Here is a 16,282-nt window from a genome sequence, read left to right on the forward strand (position 1 = left end):
AATTTAAATTGGGTGGATGCATCATGACCTTTACCATAAGACGGAGGAGAATGTTTGAATGTGGTTCAATCACATACCCCCAGTCAAATGGGGGTATGTGAAGGCACTCCAGGGTGTACATGTTCGTGAGATTTAAAGAATATATATTTACAATTAGCATCCATTAAAAAAAACTTTAAATTTTTTTATTTAAGTGTAAGTTCATAAACTGGAGTTGATATGTTATATATTAAATCAGACACTAGTGGCACAGCACTGTGTATTACATCCAACCAAAAATGGTTTGGGCTGGTTGGGCTTGGCTGAAAACATATTTCACAGGGGGTACATCACTGAAAAAAGGTTGAGAACCACTGGTATAGTCTATTATAAAGAGATACTGAGAGTAGACTTGCCTAATTAATATGCAACCCGATTAATTATAGTATATTTCAGTCAAAAAGATTTGCAAACTGATGAAATTACCATCTGTCTGCCTTGCTGTTGTAGTTGATGATATTGCTAAAGCTTGAAAGGTCTCTTGTTCTCTGGTTTGCTTGGTGTTTTAAATGCCTTTGTTTCAATTGTCTGTGAATGTAACATAACATGCCAATGAAAGGGTAGCCAACAGTATTTCCTTAAAGTTTCACGACTCTGTTAATGAATGCTTTAAATATGTTGGTTAATTGGACGTTTTGTGTAACTGAGGTTATCATTGGTGTGATATGTTCAACCTCTGAGGATACAGCCTCTACTAATGATGCCCCAAAGGATCATTTAACAGTCAGTGATGTACGTGTGCGTGACTGGAGCACGCGCGCGCGTGTGACACCTGAGTTGTGAGGATTTTTTAAAAGTGATTTCACACTTAAATGTTATGATTAAAGCTGTAAGAGTGCACTTTTTTAAAGCGTCTTTTCTTTCCCCACGTCTTTCACCAACTGAAACGGAACTACTTTCAGTTGGTCTTTGACACGTCATCTGTGGGTGCCGGACACATTTAGCCGTCGCACACGCCTCACTTCCTGGTTCTTCTCCTGTGTTTGTGTGTATCGATGTAACTAACCTGTTCTGAGTGAAACGGTAGTGATTTTCTCGTGTTTCTTACCTTTTATTAAGATGAGACAAATCCGAAATTGCATGGACATAGGATGATAATTGTCTCCTCGTTGATTTGCTCTGTAATTCATCCGTTTGTGTCCGATCTGGCATTAACATTTAACGTTTGGCATGCTGTTATCATCATCAGGTATACATTAATTAATCTAACCTACTGCTTGTGTGATTTCCCTTTACCTTTTCATCTCACGCATGTCCACTGTACGTCTTTTTTTGTACTAGAAACTATGTATGTTATACGTTTTGTATGTTTTGCTAATCTCACTGTGCTTGTCTTTTACGTTTAGGCTAACGTAAAGTAACATTTTGGGATCGAGGGGGCGGGGCTTCCAGCGCTCACACACACACAGTGCGCGCACACAGAGATCGCTGGAGACACGAGCACGAGCTTTTGAACGTCCGCCCTCGGCTTGATGTAACAAATCTCTCCAGTTGATATTAATGATGACGTGTAGTCCAGTAAAGCAGCAGTTTTAGGATCCAACAGTGTCTGAGTTCTGTTGCACCAGTCCCATCAGGCCACGTTAAGTTAAAAGGTTTGAAGCTGTAGTTTGAAGTGTGTTTTGAATGTACTTATTTATTTATATCTATAATATACTTAAAACAGTTAATAATATTGTTCAATTTGGAGAAAAAAAATTGCCTTGGCAATAAAAAAGTATCGGTTCAGGCACCGGTATCGTTTTAAAAGTATCGGTTTAGCACCGGTATCGGAAAAAACCCAAACGATACCCATCCCTAATAATGACTTGACACTTTTTTCTTCTTCTTCTTTTGCACAATGTTCTGTGTATGCATTTGCTCTTTTATCTGTCATTTGAAGTGTGCACTTGACCAGTTTGCTGATTGCTCAAGCATATAATCAATATGTCTGTCCTTGTAGTTCACTGAATGTTTTTCCACTCATCCTGTTTGGCTGTTTGCTACCATGACACACACATTTCTGTTCAATATTGTTTTCTACTTTATTCCATTTGTTTATTGTATCTTTATTCTTGCTATTAACAGCGTGTCTGCCTGTCACATTCTGTACCTTTGCTATTGTGGCTATGCCTTCCAAACAGCAATGATAACAATCTTAATGGTATTCAAATGATTGAAAATATTCATGGCAGACATGCAGTCAATTTCGCTGCTTAAATAGTTCCCTATATTATTTTTCTGCAGATTCGCTGAGGGTACAGCGGGTTTGATGCCCACTGTTCCAACATGGCGCACTCTGATTTGATAACGCACAAGAACGGGAGGCAGAGGAAGATCGCGGGTACCACCCTCTTCTCTGAAAACATCAGGGGCATGGACAAGGGAGAGACAAGCTCTGAACCAGAGGTGGAAGAGGAAGGGGAGGGTCTCATTAGAGTGTTGTCCACGCAGGACAGGAGGCACAGAGTCCGGCCGGGGATCCGTGGCGAGTTGGGGAACATTTTGCTTCTGCTGTTCCTGTATGTGCTGCAGGGGATTCCTCTGGGACTGGCTGGTAGCATCCCTCTGATCTTACAGAGTAAGAGCGTCAGCTACAGAGACCAAGCCTTCTTCAGCTTTGTCTTCTGGCCATTTAGTCTCAAACTCTTATGGGCACCACTGGTGGACGCGCTCTACTTCAGCAGGTTTGGTAGACGGTAAGAAGGACACACGCATACTTATACATGTTTATGTTTTGTTTTTTTTCCCCCCTACACTGTGTAACTTCTTCCTGATGTATTGTAAATATATATTTATTTTACCTCCCACCTGCTTTTTCAGAAAGTCATGGCTGGTGCCCACACAGTACCTGCTGGGCCTCTTCATGCTCTACCTTTCTGTGACGGTAAATTCACTGATGCAAAGTGAAGGAGGACCGAAGGTGGTAATGCTCACTGCGGTCTTCTTTATGCTTGCCTTCCTTGCAGCCACACAGGTAGGCGATCGCAAACACCGTGACGCAAACACACATTCAGGAAGATAATTACATTCAATTAGATGTTTTACTCCTGTCGACCAATTTCTGTGCCTTCTCTGCTTCTAAGGACATAGCTGTGGATGGCTGGGCCCTGACTATGTTGTCCAGAGAGAATGTGGGATATGCTTCTACATGCAACTCTGTGGGCCAGACAGCTGGATACTTCCTGGGAAATGTGCTTTTTCTGGCTCTGGAGTCTGCAGACTTCTGCAACAAATACCTCAGAGCAGAGCCCAAGGACACAGGCATTATCACCTTGTCAGGTATTAATTTCCTCTGACCTCACAGAGGATGTGTTTTTACAACAGAGCAGTACTTTCTGGTGATGAGTTTAATGAAGTGTAATGTTCTAATGCTTTCTGTTCTTCGGCTGCAGAGTTCTTGTTTTTTTGGGGAATTGTGTTCCTGGTTTCCACGACTTTGGTAGCCATCATGAAAAGAGAAAATGAGCAAGGCAAAGGAAAGCCTCGAGTCCAAGAGGAAACACAGGGTGTCATGGAAACCTACAAGCTGCTGTTCTCTATCATCAAGATGCCCACAGTCTTCACCTTTTGTTCCCTGCTTCTCACCGCCAAAGTACGTGAAACATCTTTGGTTCCCTCTTGAAATATGACTTTGAAAGTGTTGCTTATACACATTTGCTGCTTGACACTAATATCTGAAGTGAATGAAAGATTTCTCCTGTTCCTTGTGTTTCAGATTGGGTTCTCGGCAGCAGATGCAGTGACGGGCCTGAAGCTGGTGGAGGCCGGAGTTCCCAAGGAGCAGCTGGCACTGCTGGCAGTGCCCATGGTGCCTTTGCAGATCCTACTACCTGTGATCATCAGCAAATACACCGCAGGGCCCAGACCTCTGGATGTCTTCTACAAGGCCTTCCCTTTTAGGTTGGAACACACACAGGCTCACAAACCCAGTCACACACACACTTAAGAAACTAAAAGCTGACAGAGTGCTGCTGTTTGTGGTTGCAGGTTGCTCATAGGACTGGGTTACGCTCTGCTGGTGTGGTGGACGCCCAGCGTTAAGCATGACGGAGGGTTCCCGATTTACTACTACGCCATCGTGCTGTTGAGCTACGCATTGCATCAGGTTTGTGTTTCTGTTACTCTCTTTAATATCGCGCTTCTCATCCCTTTACCTCTTCTAGCCCGGCCTGTATCTACTTTTTCCAGGAGACAGGATCTCAGCAATGTGCAGATAGGCACAGTGTGCTGCTTAGAAAGGCCGTTTAATCCTCTGCACGTTATGAACAGGACTGTATGTCTCAGACTGCTCATAAGATGGGTGGAAACTGGCTGCAATGAGTTGAAAATTACCACAACTTGTGTAATACTTTGTTTTATGACAAATTACCTGCAAAACTAATGACATTCCCATCAGCCTCAGCTGTACATTGTGTTTATTGCTAAGTAGCACATTTTAGTATACTAACATGGTAAGCATTGTACATGTTAGCATTTAGCTCTTAGACTCTTAGTTTTGTTTTGTCTTCATTACTGAAGCAATTAAAAGCTTCTGATCAACAGGTTTATCTGAACGTGTGTTGCAGACACACCGATGTTTGTCATGGCCTCATTTTTAGGTATAATGGTGTTCAAAGGCAGACGAGTGTGAAAGATGAGTTCCTTTCTCTCCCAACGACCTTCTTTAATTTCCTACCTCTGCCTGCAGAGGTCACTGTGCAATAGAAGGAAATATAAAGTATCAGAGACCGGAGCATACTTATACCCTTTCTCTCTTTTTTTCACACTTCTGGCATATTTTCGTGAGGGAGGGTTACATTTGTGTCATTTTTCCCCATTTGGCCTTAAAGAAAATATTTATAATAAATTTGTATTGATTATATAATTATTCTTTTTCTGGACCTTGGATTTTTACCATTAGGTCAAAAGGATTGAAAAATGGCAATTACGTTTAGTTTAAATTGATGTGATGAGAATTAAGTTGTTAAATATCATAGTAAGTTTGACATTTGATCAGCTTGAATAAATGTTCCCCAGGTTACGTTATACAGCATGTACGTGGCGTGCATGGCCTTCCACGCCAAAGTGAGCGACCCGCTCATCGGCGGGACCTACATGACCCTGCTGAATACGGTCACTAACCTCGGTGGGAACTGGCCCTCCACGTTGGCTCTGTGGATGGTGGACCCCCTGACCTCTAAGGAGTGTCAGGGGGCCGTCGGGCAGAGCTGTGGCTCTGTAGAGGAAGCAGGGGTGAGTAAGCAGCGAGGGGAAAATCTGCACAGTGGTGTCTGTCATTACCTCGAATTGATACACTGATTCCTTTGTCCCTGTTCCCGTTTCCAGCTGTGCGTTAAGGAGGGCGGCGCTTGTGTGACTACACTAGACGGCTACTACGTGGAGTCAGTGGTGTGCGTTGTGATTGGTTTAGTCTGGTGGGTGTGGTTTGGCAAGAAGATGAGGCGCCTGCAGGAACAGAAGCCCGCTGCATGGAGGTGCAGAGTGAATCAGTGATGACGCCTCGTCAGTGCCACTTTCTTCTTCTACCTCTGCATACTCTGCTCCAAAGACAGCTGAATGGTGGACATATTGTTATTCCATTCTCGTCCGTTTAGTCCAGCAGGTCCTGCTGGTCCTGCTCTAGTTGCTGCGTCAAGAAAGCACTCACACTTTGTCACCTCTGTTACCTTGAGGGGCATTTAATCTGATGGACTCCATTGTCTCTGTAGAGGTAAAAATCCATCTCATCGTTACTCGTGCTTTTGCAACAGTGCCCTAAAAACTGAAACAACCAGTCAAACCATCTTCTGAAACCATATTCTGCTGCTTGGAACAGCTTAACCAAACAAGAGCTGGCTCAAAGAATATGTTTAAACTTAAGGGTTGTTTTTACCCGTTTGGATTGCCAGGTTGTATGAGTTTATACAATGTGGGAAGTACACGTTGAGTTGTTTTGTGCAGTTTTTTTCCTTTTGGCCCAAATATGAGCAAAAAATAATGTTAAAAAAAGAAATTGAGCTAACGCGAAAACCAGTTACTTCACACTTTTTTTTACCTTCCTGGACAGTCATCACTGTATCTATATTACCGGATACTAAAGGCAAAAGACAAAACATACACATGAAGTGTCCGAATGCTGGTTAAACCAAGTGTGAAGACTATCTTTGATTGCTGCTTGACTCAGATCGGAACAAATGATTATTTAAATCATTATTTAAATTTATATTTTCTTCCTCTTAAGTGATTTGTGCCTTGTTTGGTGTTTTCAAAGCCTTTTGATTTGGTAGATTGCACAAAACATGACTGTTTTATCCACTGCGTTTTTTTTTTCTTTATACATACTCCAGAATTTGAAGTTAAGCACACATATCCTCATGAATAACTTTATTATTACCAATATCGTCAAGTGAAGTGAGATGTCTGAAACATTAAAAACGTTTCTTGGAGCAAATCTTTAGTTTTCTACACTTTCCTTAATTAAATTTGATCAGTTGTATCCATCATAGGACCAAATGTAATCTTTAATCGCATTATTGGACAGCTTTGAACTGATGGGACCTCTTTGTTATCAATGGGGCCTGGTTGGTACATTATCTTTGCCAAGGCATTTTTAAGTTGCAAAAAGAAAACTTATATTCCCTATATATATATATATATATATATATATATATATATATATATATATATATGCTGTATACTAACTATTAATGCAACAATGTATTACAGGAGTCTTCATTAAGACGTCTTAACATCCATAAAGCCGGTTTTGCAGAGTGGAACATTAACACCAGCCTGAGAAGTATGTCATTAAATACATTGAGTAAATTTCTTGCTCCCAAAACCAGTTGAGATCCCAGACCAGCAGCCTTGAAGAGAAACTTGATAAGCGGGTTTATGTTTTCATATTGTATGTAGGGCTGAATGTGACAGCATTGAAAAACTTCTGTCAAATGAAAGTGTTGAAGCACACAATCAGGGTTCATGTCACAGCTTAATTTTTAACTCATTTGGCATCGTTTGTTTCCGATGCCGACTTTGAACTACATGTAAAAGGTCAAACGGTTTCAGTTTACTATGGCAGCAGTTGTGTTTTTTGGCCAGTGAGTCCTCTAGAATGCATTAAAGTCTCTTATGAACATCAGTTAAAAGTTACACTGCATGCCTTTGTTTGATGTTGATTGGGCCTTCCTTCTGTTTTTGTACCAGCACATCACTGTTTTATCGCTGCCTTATCAGGGCACTAGATTTGTTGTTTGGATTTTCTTTGACAAACCTATTAGATGACTGTTTTTTGTTGTTTTAGATCAGTTTCTGATCAGATACTTTAATCTGCTAGATTGGCTTTTAGGTGTATTTCAGCTGCAAAAAAGAATACTTTTAATTTATTCTTTGACTGACTATTTTCCTTTGGAATGAAAAAATTACTCATTTATTTTTTACTTTACACAATTTTAGTTTACAATGAGTTCAAATTCTCATTCATATAAAGTAAAAGTATAGCACAGGGTGATGGTAAAGTAAGAAGTTTAAATCTGTCATGATAGTGCTCTATCATATTCTGATGATGAATGTGAAGATCTTTGACATTCATGGGATGCAATGTTGAGTTCTGAAACAAATCTTATGCGCAATTAAAAAAAAAACATGTGCACTTATGAGGTCTCCAGATGTTTTTCCTTTCATACAAAAAAAACAACACGATGCATTCTGTGTATATATATATTTTTTACATTTTATTAGAATTCTCTTTTTGGAATTTCTAAAAAAAAAAAGTCCCACCTGAACAAGTGAGCTGATGTAAGAGGCTGTAGAGTTTTTTGGAGCATTACACCCCACAACTGCAGATCCAGATCAACTGGTGCCACCGTCTCCAGTATGAACTCTCCGGGGTTCAGCTGGGGGTCTGTCGGCGCTGAGGCCCGCGGTCTACGGGGCGACCAGAGCCACACAAAGCAGCGCCGAGATCAGTGTGACATTTTTGGGTGGTCGTGGTGATCAAGCTGAATTACGTCTGATGTGTGTCAACTAATCCAGTGATTCGTCGTACAGTGTAGCACGCTTTAAGAGTTTGGTTACCACATCAAATAAGCCTTTGATGCCAAAAGAATGTAAAAAGTCAACATTTTCTTTCTAGTTTAATTGAGGCTCATTGAGTCATGATTGATGTATAGCACAGTTAATGCATCCATTGTGTAAAACATCTTAAGACATGAAGCTATATTCATCAATACCAGAACCTCCGTTTGTCCGCTGCTCACAATGCTCATTTCTTTGATCTTTCTCCAATAATTAACATAATTTCACTCAGAGCCAGGAAGCATTATTTGTTTTGTCTGAGAAGAACTTTCAAAATCTCCCGATGGAAGCAGTTTGCCTCACTGGCATTCATTCAAATAGCACAAAGCACTTTGGACGTCCCCTTGTAGAGTAGACTGACGGCATTTGAGAGTAAATAGCTTGCATACTGTGTGATACATGGTGGCCTTTGATTTCCAGGTCGCACGAAATGCTCCTCAAAAAGGTTTCCAGTCCTACAAGTCCAGTTCAGAAAGGGGAGGGGTCAGAAGACAAAGGTCACGGGACCCGAGGAGAAGTGTTGAGGCGCTGATATCGTCGGCAGCACTTTAACTGCAGCACGCCTGACTCGCAGACCCACGCACAAACTCCAGGTTGTGACAGTATGCGGAGTGTGCGGATGTGCAATTTTAGATTTTGAATTGTCTCGAGCATCCATACCTTTTTGCTTTGTTTCTTTTAAAAAATAAAAAAAGAGTCAAGAGATAAACTTTCCTAAAGAGGCGCAGCGGGTCATAGGTTCATACGTAAATGCTCGGGCCGCTTGGCCATGCTGGGGTAGGCTTGCTGCTTCATCTGACCCAGGTTGACCCCGGTAGGCTGGCGGATGGGAAGAGGGGCCGAGACCTCGGAGCTCGTTGAGACGTCCATCTGCTCCGGGGTGGACAGCTCCATGGCCTGGTCCTGAGGTGACTGGAGGACACTGGGCCCTGCGCCAGGGAGAAGGGGGCTCCGGGCCCAGCATTCCCCGCTCGTGAACTTGACTGGGCTGAAAGGGAAAGAGGAGAGGAAATAAACAGACAGATGTAACCGGGAGGCATTTGTTTCTGCTATGTTAACGAATTAGTTAAAACTCGTATGTACAATAATCTGTTGTTGAGGAGGCAGTTGCTTTTCAAAAGGATTATTTATAAAAAACTATTTTTTTGATTTGTATGTAATGATTGACTGAATAAAACACATACTAAAACTACCAGAACAACAACTCAGCCAAGTGGCTGCTGCCGACATACCTCAGAGGTGTTCTTGGGCTGCCCACGATGCGTCGAGGTGAGCGGATTTTTGGCTCAAATGCGAACCTTTCTTTGATGTTTTCCAGGACTGACGGAGCGACGTACGTGAAACCCTACAGCAACAAAGACATCAGAGACAAACACAGCTGCAGTTGGTGCACGGTCACATCTGCGGGGCAGGAAGACATCTTGTGTTACCGAGTCAGAGGCAGCAGCGTGAATCAGCAACGCTTTCAAGCTGATATTTGATGCGCCACCCGACTGATTTGGTTATTTTTGCTGTACTGTGACGCATAAACAATTTAACTTTACAGGCAAAAATACTGATTAACTACAAGCCTGTAGAATTAACCGTCTATTGTGCGAATCTGGAAAACATGAACTTTCTTTAGTGTTCACGAGATAATTCAGATTCACATCCGTCTAAAATTCAATCACTTCATCATGTTATCGTCTTAATTAGTACATACATCTTTTTTGTTTGTTATTTTGGGATGAGGTCACAGTGACCTTGATCTTTGTGCCACACGAAATACACACACAGACTGGGCGTAGGTACGAACATACGGAGGCAGAACAAAAACAAACAAAAGACGTAAAAATGTTGGGGGGAAAAGTCACCAGAAAGGCTTGATTGGCACTTTCGCTGAGGGTGGAGTCATCCGGGCTGTCGACCGGCGTCTGGCTGGTGAACTTCGAGTCGAACTGACTCACGTCTTCAGCCGATTGCTGCCAAAATAGAAGGGAAGACAAACGCAGGTGAGCAGGTGCAGCAACCCGAGTAGATGTGTCAACAGCAACATGTGGGCCTGGAACACGAGAAGGCCTGGCTTGAATTACCAAAATGGGTTCAGTTGGTTCAATCTGTGCAGGTAGCCGGAATTTAAAACTCATCTCGAAGCTCACAAAAGTCAACATTTAATTGGGAACTCCTCGTGTCCCGGCTCCTCTGATACTCACCAGGAAAGGTTTGAAGGGGGGCTCCACTTTCCGAGCCAGTAAATCCTCCCAGTTGATGTGTCTAAAGAAGGGATGAGCCTGTGGGACATCAAACACAAAGACGAGGCCGTAAAACCGCCATTCATGCAACAACAGCAACCGCGTACGTCACCACCAGCATGTCCCGAGCCGCTTTGTGGGACAGTAACTCACCTGCACCTCGGTGGCATCTCCTGCTCCCGCTCCCAGCCGCGACGAGGCGTTTCTCTTCAACAGCTGTACAACCAGCAGTCAAGTGTCAAAAGAATACTTACACAACAACTCCACACTTATTTTGGATAAACAACAGGTGGTATAAGCTGAAAGCAAACAGGAGATACCCGTTTCAGGAGATCTCTTGCTTCTTGTGTGAGGTAGGGTGGGAGGCTGAGCTTACACTTCAGGATCTTGTCAATGGTCTTTTTGCGGTTTTCACCAGTGAACGGTGGCTACAGTGGGAAGAAAGAGAGGAAGGGGTTACACAAACGATCCCAAATTATGAAGCATATTTTTTAAAGTAGTATAGTAGAAAGCTTCTCTATGTTGTGAAAGTTTAACTGACCGCTCCGGTGAGCATGTCGTACATCAGAGCGCCCAGACTCCACCAGTCTACCGCTCTGTTGTGTCCGCTTCTCATCAAGATCTCTGGGGCCCTGCAACAATGCGAGTGCACACTTCTTTACTCATGAATTCATGGAAACGAGTCAACACCGAGCAGGACCGAAGGCGGGAGGGCACGAGTGAGTGAGGAGGCCCGTTTGCATGCGAGTGCATCAAAGAGTGAATACTTACATGTATTCGATGGTGCCGCAAAAAGTGTGGGTGACCGTGCCGTCGTGAATCGACTCTTTACACAGTCCAAAGTCTGTCAACTTTACGTGCCCTGGAAGGAAAGCACATATTCATATGCAATAGTTTACAATTGTTAAATTGCAACCAGGTCTTTGTTTACTGTTATTTCTGTGACATGATATTTGTGCATATGGATAGTGACGTTTAAAAAGGACAAATACAAAGACAATAAGGACATTTCTTTGGAAGTGCAGGCAGGTTTGAGTTAATTCCATCACATAAAAATATAAACACACACACACCATGGTTGTTGAGCATGATGTTCTCAGGCTTCAGGTCTCTGTAGATGATGCCCTTCTGGTGCAGGTGGCCCAGAGCCATGGAGATCTCTGCCAGGTAGAAACTAAAGACAAAGAAGAAGAAAAAAAACTTACTAAATACAATAAACTTCAAGCCAATAAATAGCGCCTTATTTCCAAATGCCAATCTACCGGACTGGGACTGTATGTCATATGTTTGTAGTTAATAAAACCCATTGTTGGGTTACTTTTACTGGGGAAGCTACAGGTAGATGCAGTACAGTACACCTTGTGTGATGATTTCAAAATAAATAATTGTGTGTCCTCACATACAACTTAACATACATTTTCTATGTTGACTTGGTAGCGGATGATACCGACAGTCTGTCGAGATATCAGAGCATCCTTATACACACACCACTCACCAGGCTGTGTCTTCCATGAAGATGCCCTCCCTCTCCAGCTGCATAAAAAGTTCTCCTCCTGCACAGGTGAACACAATTGTTATACTGTTAACAAAGGTGACACATACATCTCTACTGCCTCCAAAGGCTAGGTTGCCCTCAGGAGGAGAAGTGATTTCACGCTTGCGTAATATGCAGAGTGTGCATGTCTCGTACTGACCGCTCAGGTACTCCAGGATGAGATACAGCTTCCCTCCGGTCTGGAAGGCGTAGATGAGATCAACTATGAAGGGATGCTTCACCTCCTCCAGGATGTTCCTCTCTGCCTTTGTATGGGCCGTGTCCTTGGCGTTGCGTACAATCATAGCCTGGTAGCCCCGCCCCGGAGAAGCACATCAGCATTAGTCAACTCAAGATGCAGACGACGGGCGTGTTTTCATCCATGTCGAAGTGAAATGCTCTCAACGACAAACAGCTGACATATGTTTGCTTGTTTGTCTCTACTATGACTATTATGGAGAGAAAGCGAAAGCATTCCACTATACAACATCCGAGAGGCCGGGGGCAACTATGATAAAGGAGCGACATTCCTTAATTATTGCGGATGTAGTTTAATCAATGAATACGGTTCAACAAGGCAGATCATGCCAATTACTATTGTTGCTTCTGGTTACAACGTCCTTAATGATCACTCACTCAACACTAAAGCTTCATAATGAAGACTTTAAAAAGTCGACGGAGAATAATGATGTCGATAGTCCGAGCATGACTGAGGTTTTATATGTACAGTGTCTTCTGTTCCTCTCCTCTTTGCTGCTGATGTTTATGTTTGCTAACCACTTCTGTCGGAGAGTTAAAGAGCCGCCTGTCAGCAGCTATGTTTTCTCAGCTTTAAAGTGTCAGAACTACCACAGCAGATGGAGCTAAACTGAGGCTGGGACAAGCCCTTCCATTTGAAACGGTGTAGTATGAGCACGCCGACTGAGAAACCTTCAAATGTCTTCAACATTCACTGATTGCCGAGACCGATTCTGAATCATGCATTAAATAGGGACTTTTAAAAGGCCTTTGTTCTGTTCACTGACTACCAAACACTGCAAAAGGTAACTAGCAGTCATGCACTTGCTGCTCTACGATGCTGTGGGCTATTACATCCTGCAATCTGGGCAGGACGGTTTTTTTATTTTAAATAATCAAGCATCTAAGAATCAGTGACTCAACCTCAGAGTAGGACTTAAGTTGTTTATGGGCCTCGCTAGGCACGCACAGTAAAGAATCAAAGTTCTCATTTAAGAGGCAATGACATAATTGGTATGTGAAACATAATTAATTAATCATTCCTGTTTTTTTCTCTGAATTAGAAATAATGTGAAGCAGGAAAATCTAGATTAATCACAGCATTATACCGCTTGTATTACAAGCTAGTTCACAAAAAGACTACAAATATATTTAAACTGAAAATATGAATTAAACATAACACTAAATTACACTTTAGGATATAATTACATGTTGAGGTGGAATAATAGCAGCCATAGCAATACAGTTCAACATCCCAGCTGTTGCGTCTATATTTCAGCTATAATTCAGTTTAAATTGCAATACAATGTAACTTTCTGCAGTGGAATTATCTTGGACAAAATATGATATCCAGTCCACTCTGAAAAATCTTGTTACTCTAAATCAAATGTTGCACATTGTGTGCGTGTACACTAGCTGGAGTGTGTGTTGCCATTTGTCCTGCTGCCGTCTGCCTGCTGAGAACTCCCAACAGGTTGGGACAGTACGGCAGCTCTCCTAAAACCTGGAAGAGCCTAAATGCAGGACTGCATATGTGTCATTGAGAATTTTGGGCAAGTCATGACTGATGTCTTACTCCTAAATGCTTCACAAACACGGGCCCTGGGCTCTAACTTCAAAACCACAGGCCCTCGTGGAAAGCCGTGCTGCCCTTTGAAGCTGAACGATTGAGACGACCAGTTGAAATCTGGCAGGTCTTCAACGTGTCACTGGGGTCATTTTAGCCAATCGAGCAGAAGCGGCGTGAACATCAAGCGGAATCTAATGGGCTGAGGCAGAGTGTTTGCAGGTGCCAAGGCTGCAGCAGTGCAGATGGCATTCTACCAACTAGCAGTGAAACCTTACCCCACCACTGGCTTCAAGGACAGCCCATATTTGCAGACAGAAGCAACATAATGTTTATTTGTAAAGAAAAAAAAACAAGCATGCAATTACGTTCATAGGATACAAACAGAGCAACGGTACAGAGCTCTAATTATAGGTATTCAAGCAGAAGAATGTACCTTTTTTAAAACTTTCATGGCAAATATTTTGCCTGATGCAGCGCCAACAACTTTTCGAACTTGAAAAACCTACACAAAAAGGGGGAAATGATTGACACGTTTAAGACACTCAAATAAACAGTACAACTCAGTTATTTGCGTTCTAGAGGGAACTATAATCCAAAGTGTATATTTGTAGTAGTGGGTGCGTGTTGGGTGTACTTTCTCAAGGCTTGGTGCTCCGTGGGTACCACAAGTACCTTTCCATAACCACCTTTCCCCAGGACCCGCAGCAGCTCAAAGCACTCGGGTCTGATGTTCTCCGTCCCCTGATTGACGTTGTCCTCCGATATCTCAATCTTCTCACAGTCGTCCATGTTGCTGCAGAAACAGTTAATGCATTGTGTTCTTGTTTTCACTGATACAAGATTGCACAAAGAATATACATGAACACAAGCACAGAAGGACATAGTGAAAACTTACAACTCAAATCCACTGCACTGGTCCATGATGTCACCGATTTGAATCTGCAAGGAAAAGTAGAACAAAACATAAACACAAGTCATGAAGCTTTATTTGTTCCAATGAGGAAGTGAAGGGACTGCAATGGAGAACACATGAGCTCGCTGCTTAAAATCCACACAGAAATCTGTTTGATTGAGTTTCTTTCTTCATTTCTGATATTGTGAACTTTGTAGGAGCCGTTAATCTCATAAGAACATTTTCGTATTTCCTTTTTTTCCCCTTGCGATTTAACACTTCATGTCTGTTTTAATACTACGATAGTATCACATTTACAATGCTTATCATGCGATACAAATAAAAAGCAACAAAGAAGATAAACTAAAAATAGAATCAAGCATATTCAAATCATTCATTTTCTTGGTACAGCTTCTCCAGTTTGACGATTTGCTGTTTTCCTCGGTTATTAATACCACCGTGATCTGATTGTGAACAGAATATTTTGGGTTTTGCTCAAACAAAACAAAAAATGTCAAGACATCCCCTTGGATCCAGTAGACTTTAAAGGGCATTTTTCTTGTCAAAAAATGAATTGATTAATGGACAAATTTATTGTTGGATTAATTGATAATGAAAATAATAGTTAGTTGCAGCCAAACTTACATGATATCCTATTATACAAAAACTTGAGCTTAACTAGATCTGTCAGTTTATAAAGGTGTTTGGCTTCACATTAAAACAGGAGCTGTGATGTGACACCGACCAACAAGAGCTGCTGTGATTACAGTTTCTCAATCCGTCCTTCATAGACTAATGCAACACAAAAAAAGAACCAAAAATGCTTTATCTTGATCAAATCTACACCCCTGATGTGTGTGCAGAGTTGCTATCGCCTATTCAATGACTATTCTATTCCTTTAATAGCATGCGATGGTGCTTTTGCTGTAATAACATACTTGATTCACATTTGCATGAAGCAGTATTCACACATCATTTAGTAATAATAAAACAGTGTCATGTAATTGTTAAGTATGCAATCAGTTATGTTGTTGCTGCTGCTGCTGCACTTTAAGCTCGGTGTGAATACAAACACACACACACACACACACATGGACCAGCTCTGTGTCCACAGTCCCACTCTGGGACAGACTTGCCAAAATAAACTGTTGCACACCGAGCTACATTTATCACTGCAGCACCTTTGGCCAAGTAAGGCTCTGTTTGCACAACTCTGACATGACACCAAAGGATTTTATTTCAACGAGACGGGATTGCAAATAAAAATAAAAAACACACATGCAGTTCACCGTTTAGCTATTGCTACTCTTGAATTAATAACAGAACAGAGTGACAGCTCCGTGGAGATCGCTGTCAGGTCGTCAGCCTCCGCTAACCCTGTGTGAACAGGCCGGAGAGCCCCGTCTGCGGGAGGAGGCCCGTGACGGCTGGCAAGGCTAACAGCTAGCTAGCTAGCTACTATGGCGTGGAGAGTTTCCACCGTGACAAACTCTCGCAGCCGCGTTCAACGTCTCCCCATCGAAGTACCTCCTCGTTCTCGTCGTCGGAGACATTTTCCTCCGGCTGGTCCAGATCAATGTCAAACACTCCGGCCATGGCAACGCTTCGCTCGGATCGCTCCGTCACAGACCGCAAGAATAGCAGGCGTCCCCCCACCTCATGGACGAACACACACCGCCGCCATAGCCGGCTACTACACTGAGCATGAGCATTGCGACGCTCGGCAAAAGGGGCGGTACCGT

The 16,282-nt window shown here is 42.5% G+C and overlaps 2 protein-coding genes across 2 annotated transcripts; one reads left to right on the forward strand and one right to left on the reverse strand.

Moving 5' to 3' along the window:
* Window positions 1-2,307: 2,307 nt before the first annotated feature.
* slc33a1 (solute carrier family 33 member 1) lies at window positions 2,308-6,307 on the forward strand (the record flags this gene model as incomplete). The annotated part of the gene is made up of 8 exons (XM_079225431.1): window positions 2,308-2,717; window positions 2,842-2,995; window positions 3,105-3,300; window positions 3,414-3,613; window positions 3,737-3,921; window positions 4,009-4,126; window positions 5,038-5,253; window positions 5,347-6,307. 8 exons carry the CDS (start codon window positions 2,308-2,310, stop codon window positions 5,512-5,514), a joined length of 1,647 nt encoding a protein of 548 aa, XP_079081557.1. The 3' UTR covers window positions 5,515-6,307.
* Window positions 6,308-7,769: 1,462 nt separating this feature from the next.
* Window positions 7,770-16,200, reverse strand: LOC306742468 (ribosomal protein S6 kinase beta-1-like). Its single transcript, XM_079224859.1, has 14 exons — window positions 16,068-16,200; window positions 14,544-14,587; window positions 14,321-14,441; window positions 14,082-14,150; window positions 12,002-12,149; window positions 11,803-11,860; window positions 11,381-11,481; window positions 11,079-11,169; window positions 10,849-10,939; window positions 10,628-10,735; window positions 10,461-10,523; window positions 10,269-10,346; window positions 9,309-9,421; window positions 7,770-9,064 (listed from the first exon to the last, which is right to left on the reverse strand). Exons 1-14 carry the CDS (start codon window positions 16,134-16,136, stop codon window positions 8,809-8,811), a joined length of 1,410 nt encoding a protein of 469 aa, XP_079080985.1. The 5' UTR covers window positions 16,137-16,200; the 3' UTR covers window positions 7,770-8,808.
* Between the last annotated feature and the right edge of the window lie 82 nt (window positions 16,201-16,282).

Source organism: Taurulus bubalis (genome assembly GCF_910589615.1).
Source record: "Taurulus bubalis genome assembly, chromosome: 10".
Classification (NCBI taxonomy): domain Eukaryota; kingdom Metazoa; phylum Chordata; class Actinopteri; order Perciformes; family Cottidae; genus Taurulus; species Taurulus bubalis.

What these genes read in the sequence shown, in the direction of transcription:
- LOC306742468 (XM_079224859.1), bottom strand. Translation starts at nt 16,136, where the DNA reads ATGGCCGGAGTGTTTGACATTGATCTGGACCAGCCGGAGGAAAATGTC. An exon ending in ACGACATGCTCACCGGAGCG is followed by an intron (nt 10,736 to 10,848) that starts GTCAGTTAAACT and finishes TTCCCACTGTAG; the next exon opens with CCACCGTTCACTGGTGAAAA. An exon ending in GAGATGCCACCGAGGTGCAG is followed by an intron (nt 10,347 to 10,460) that starts GTGAGTTACTGT and finishes GATGTCCCACAG; the next exon opens with GCTCATCCCTTCTTTAGACA.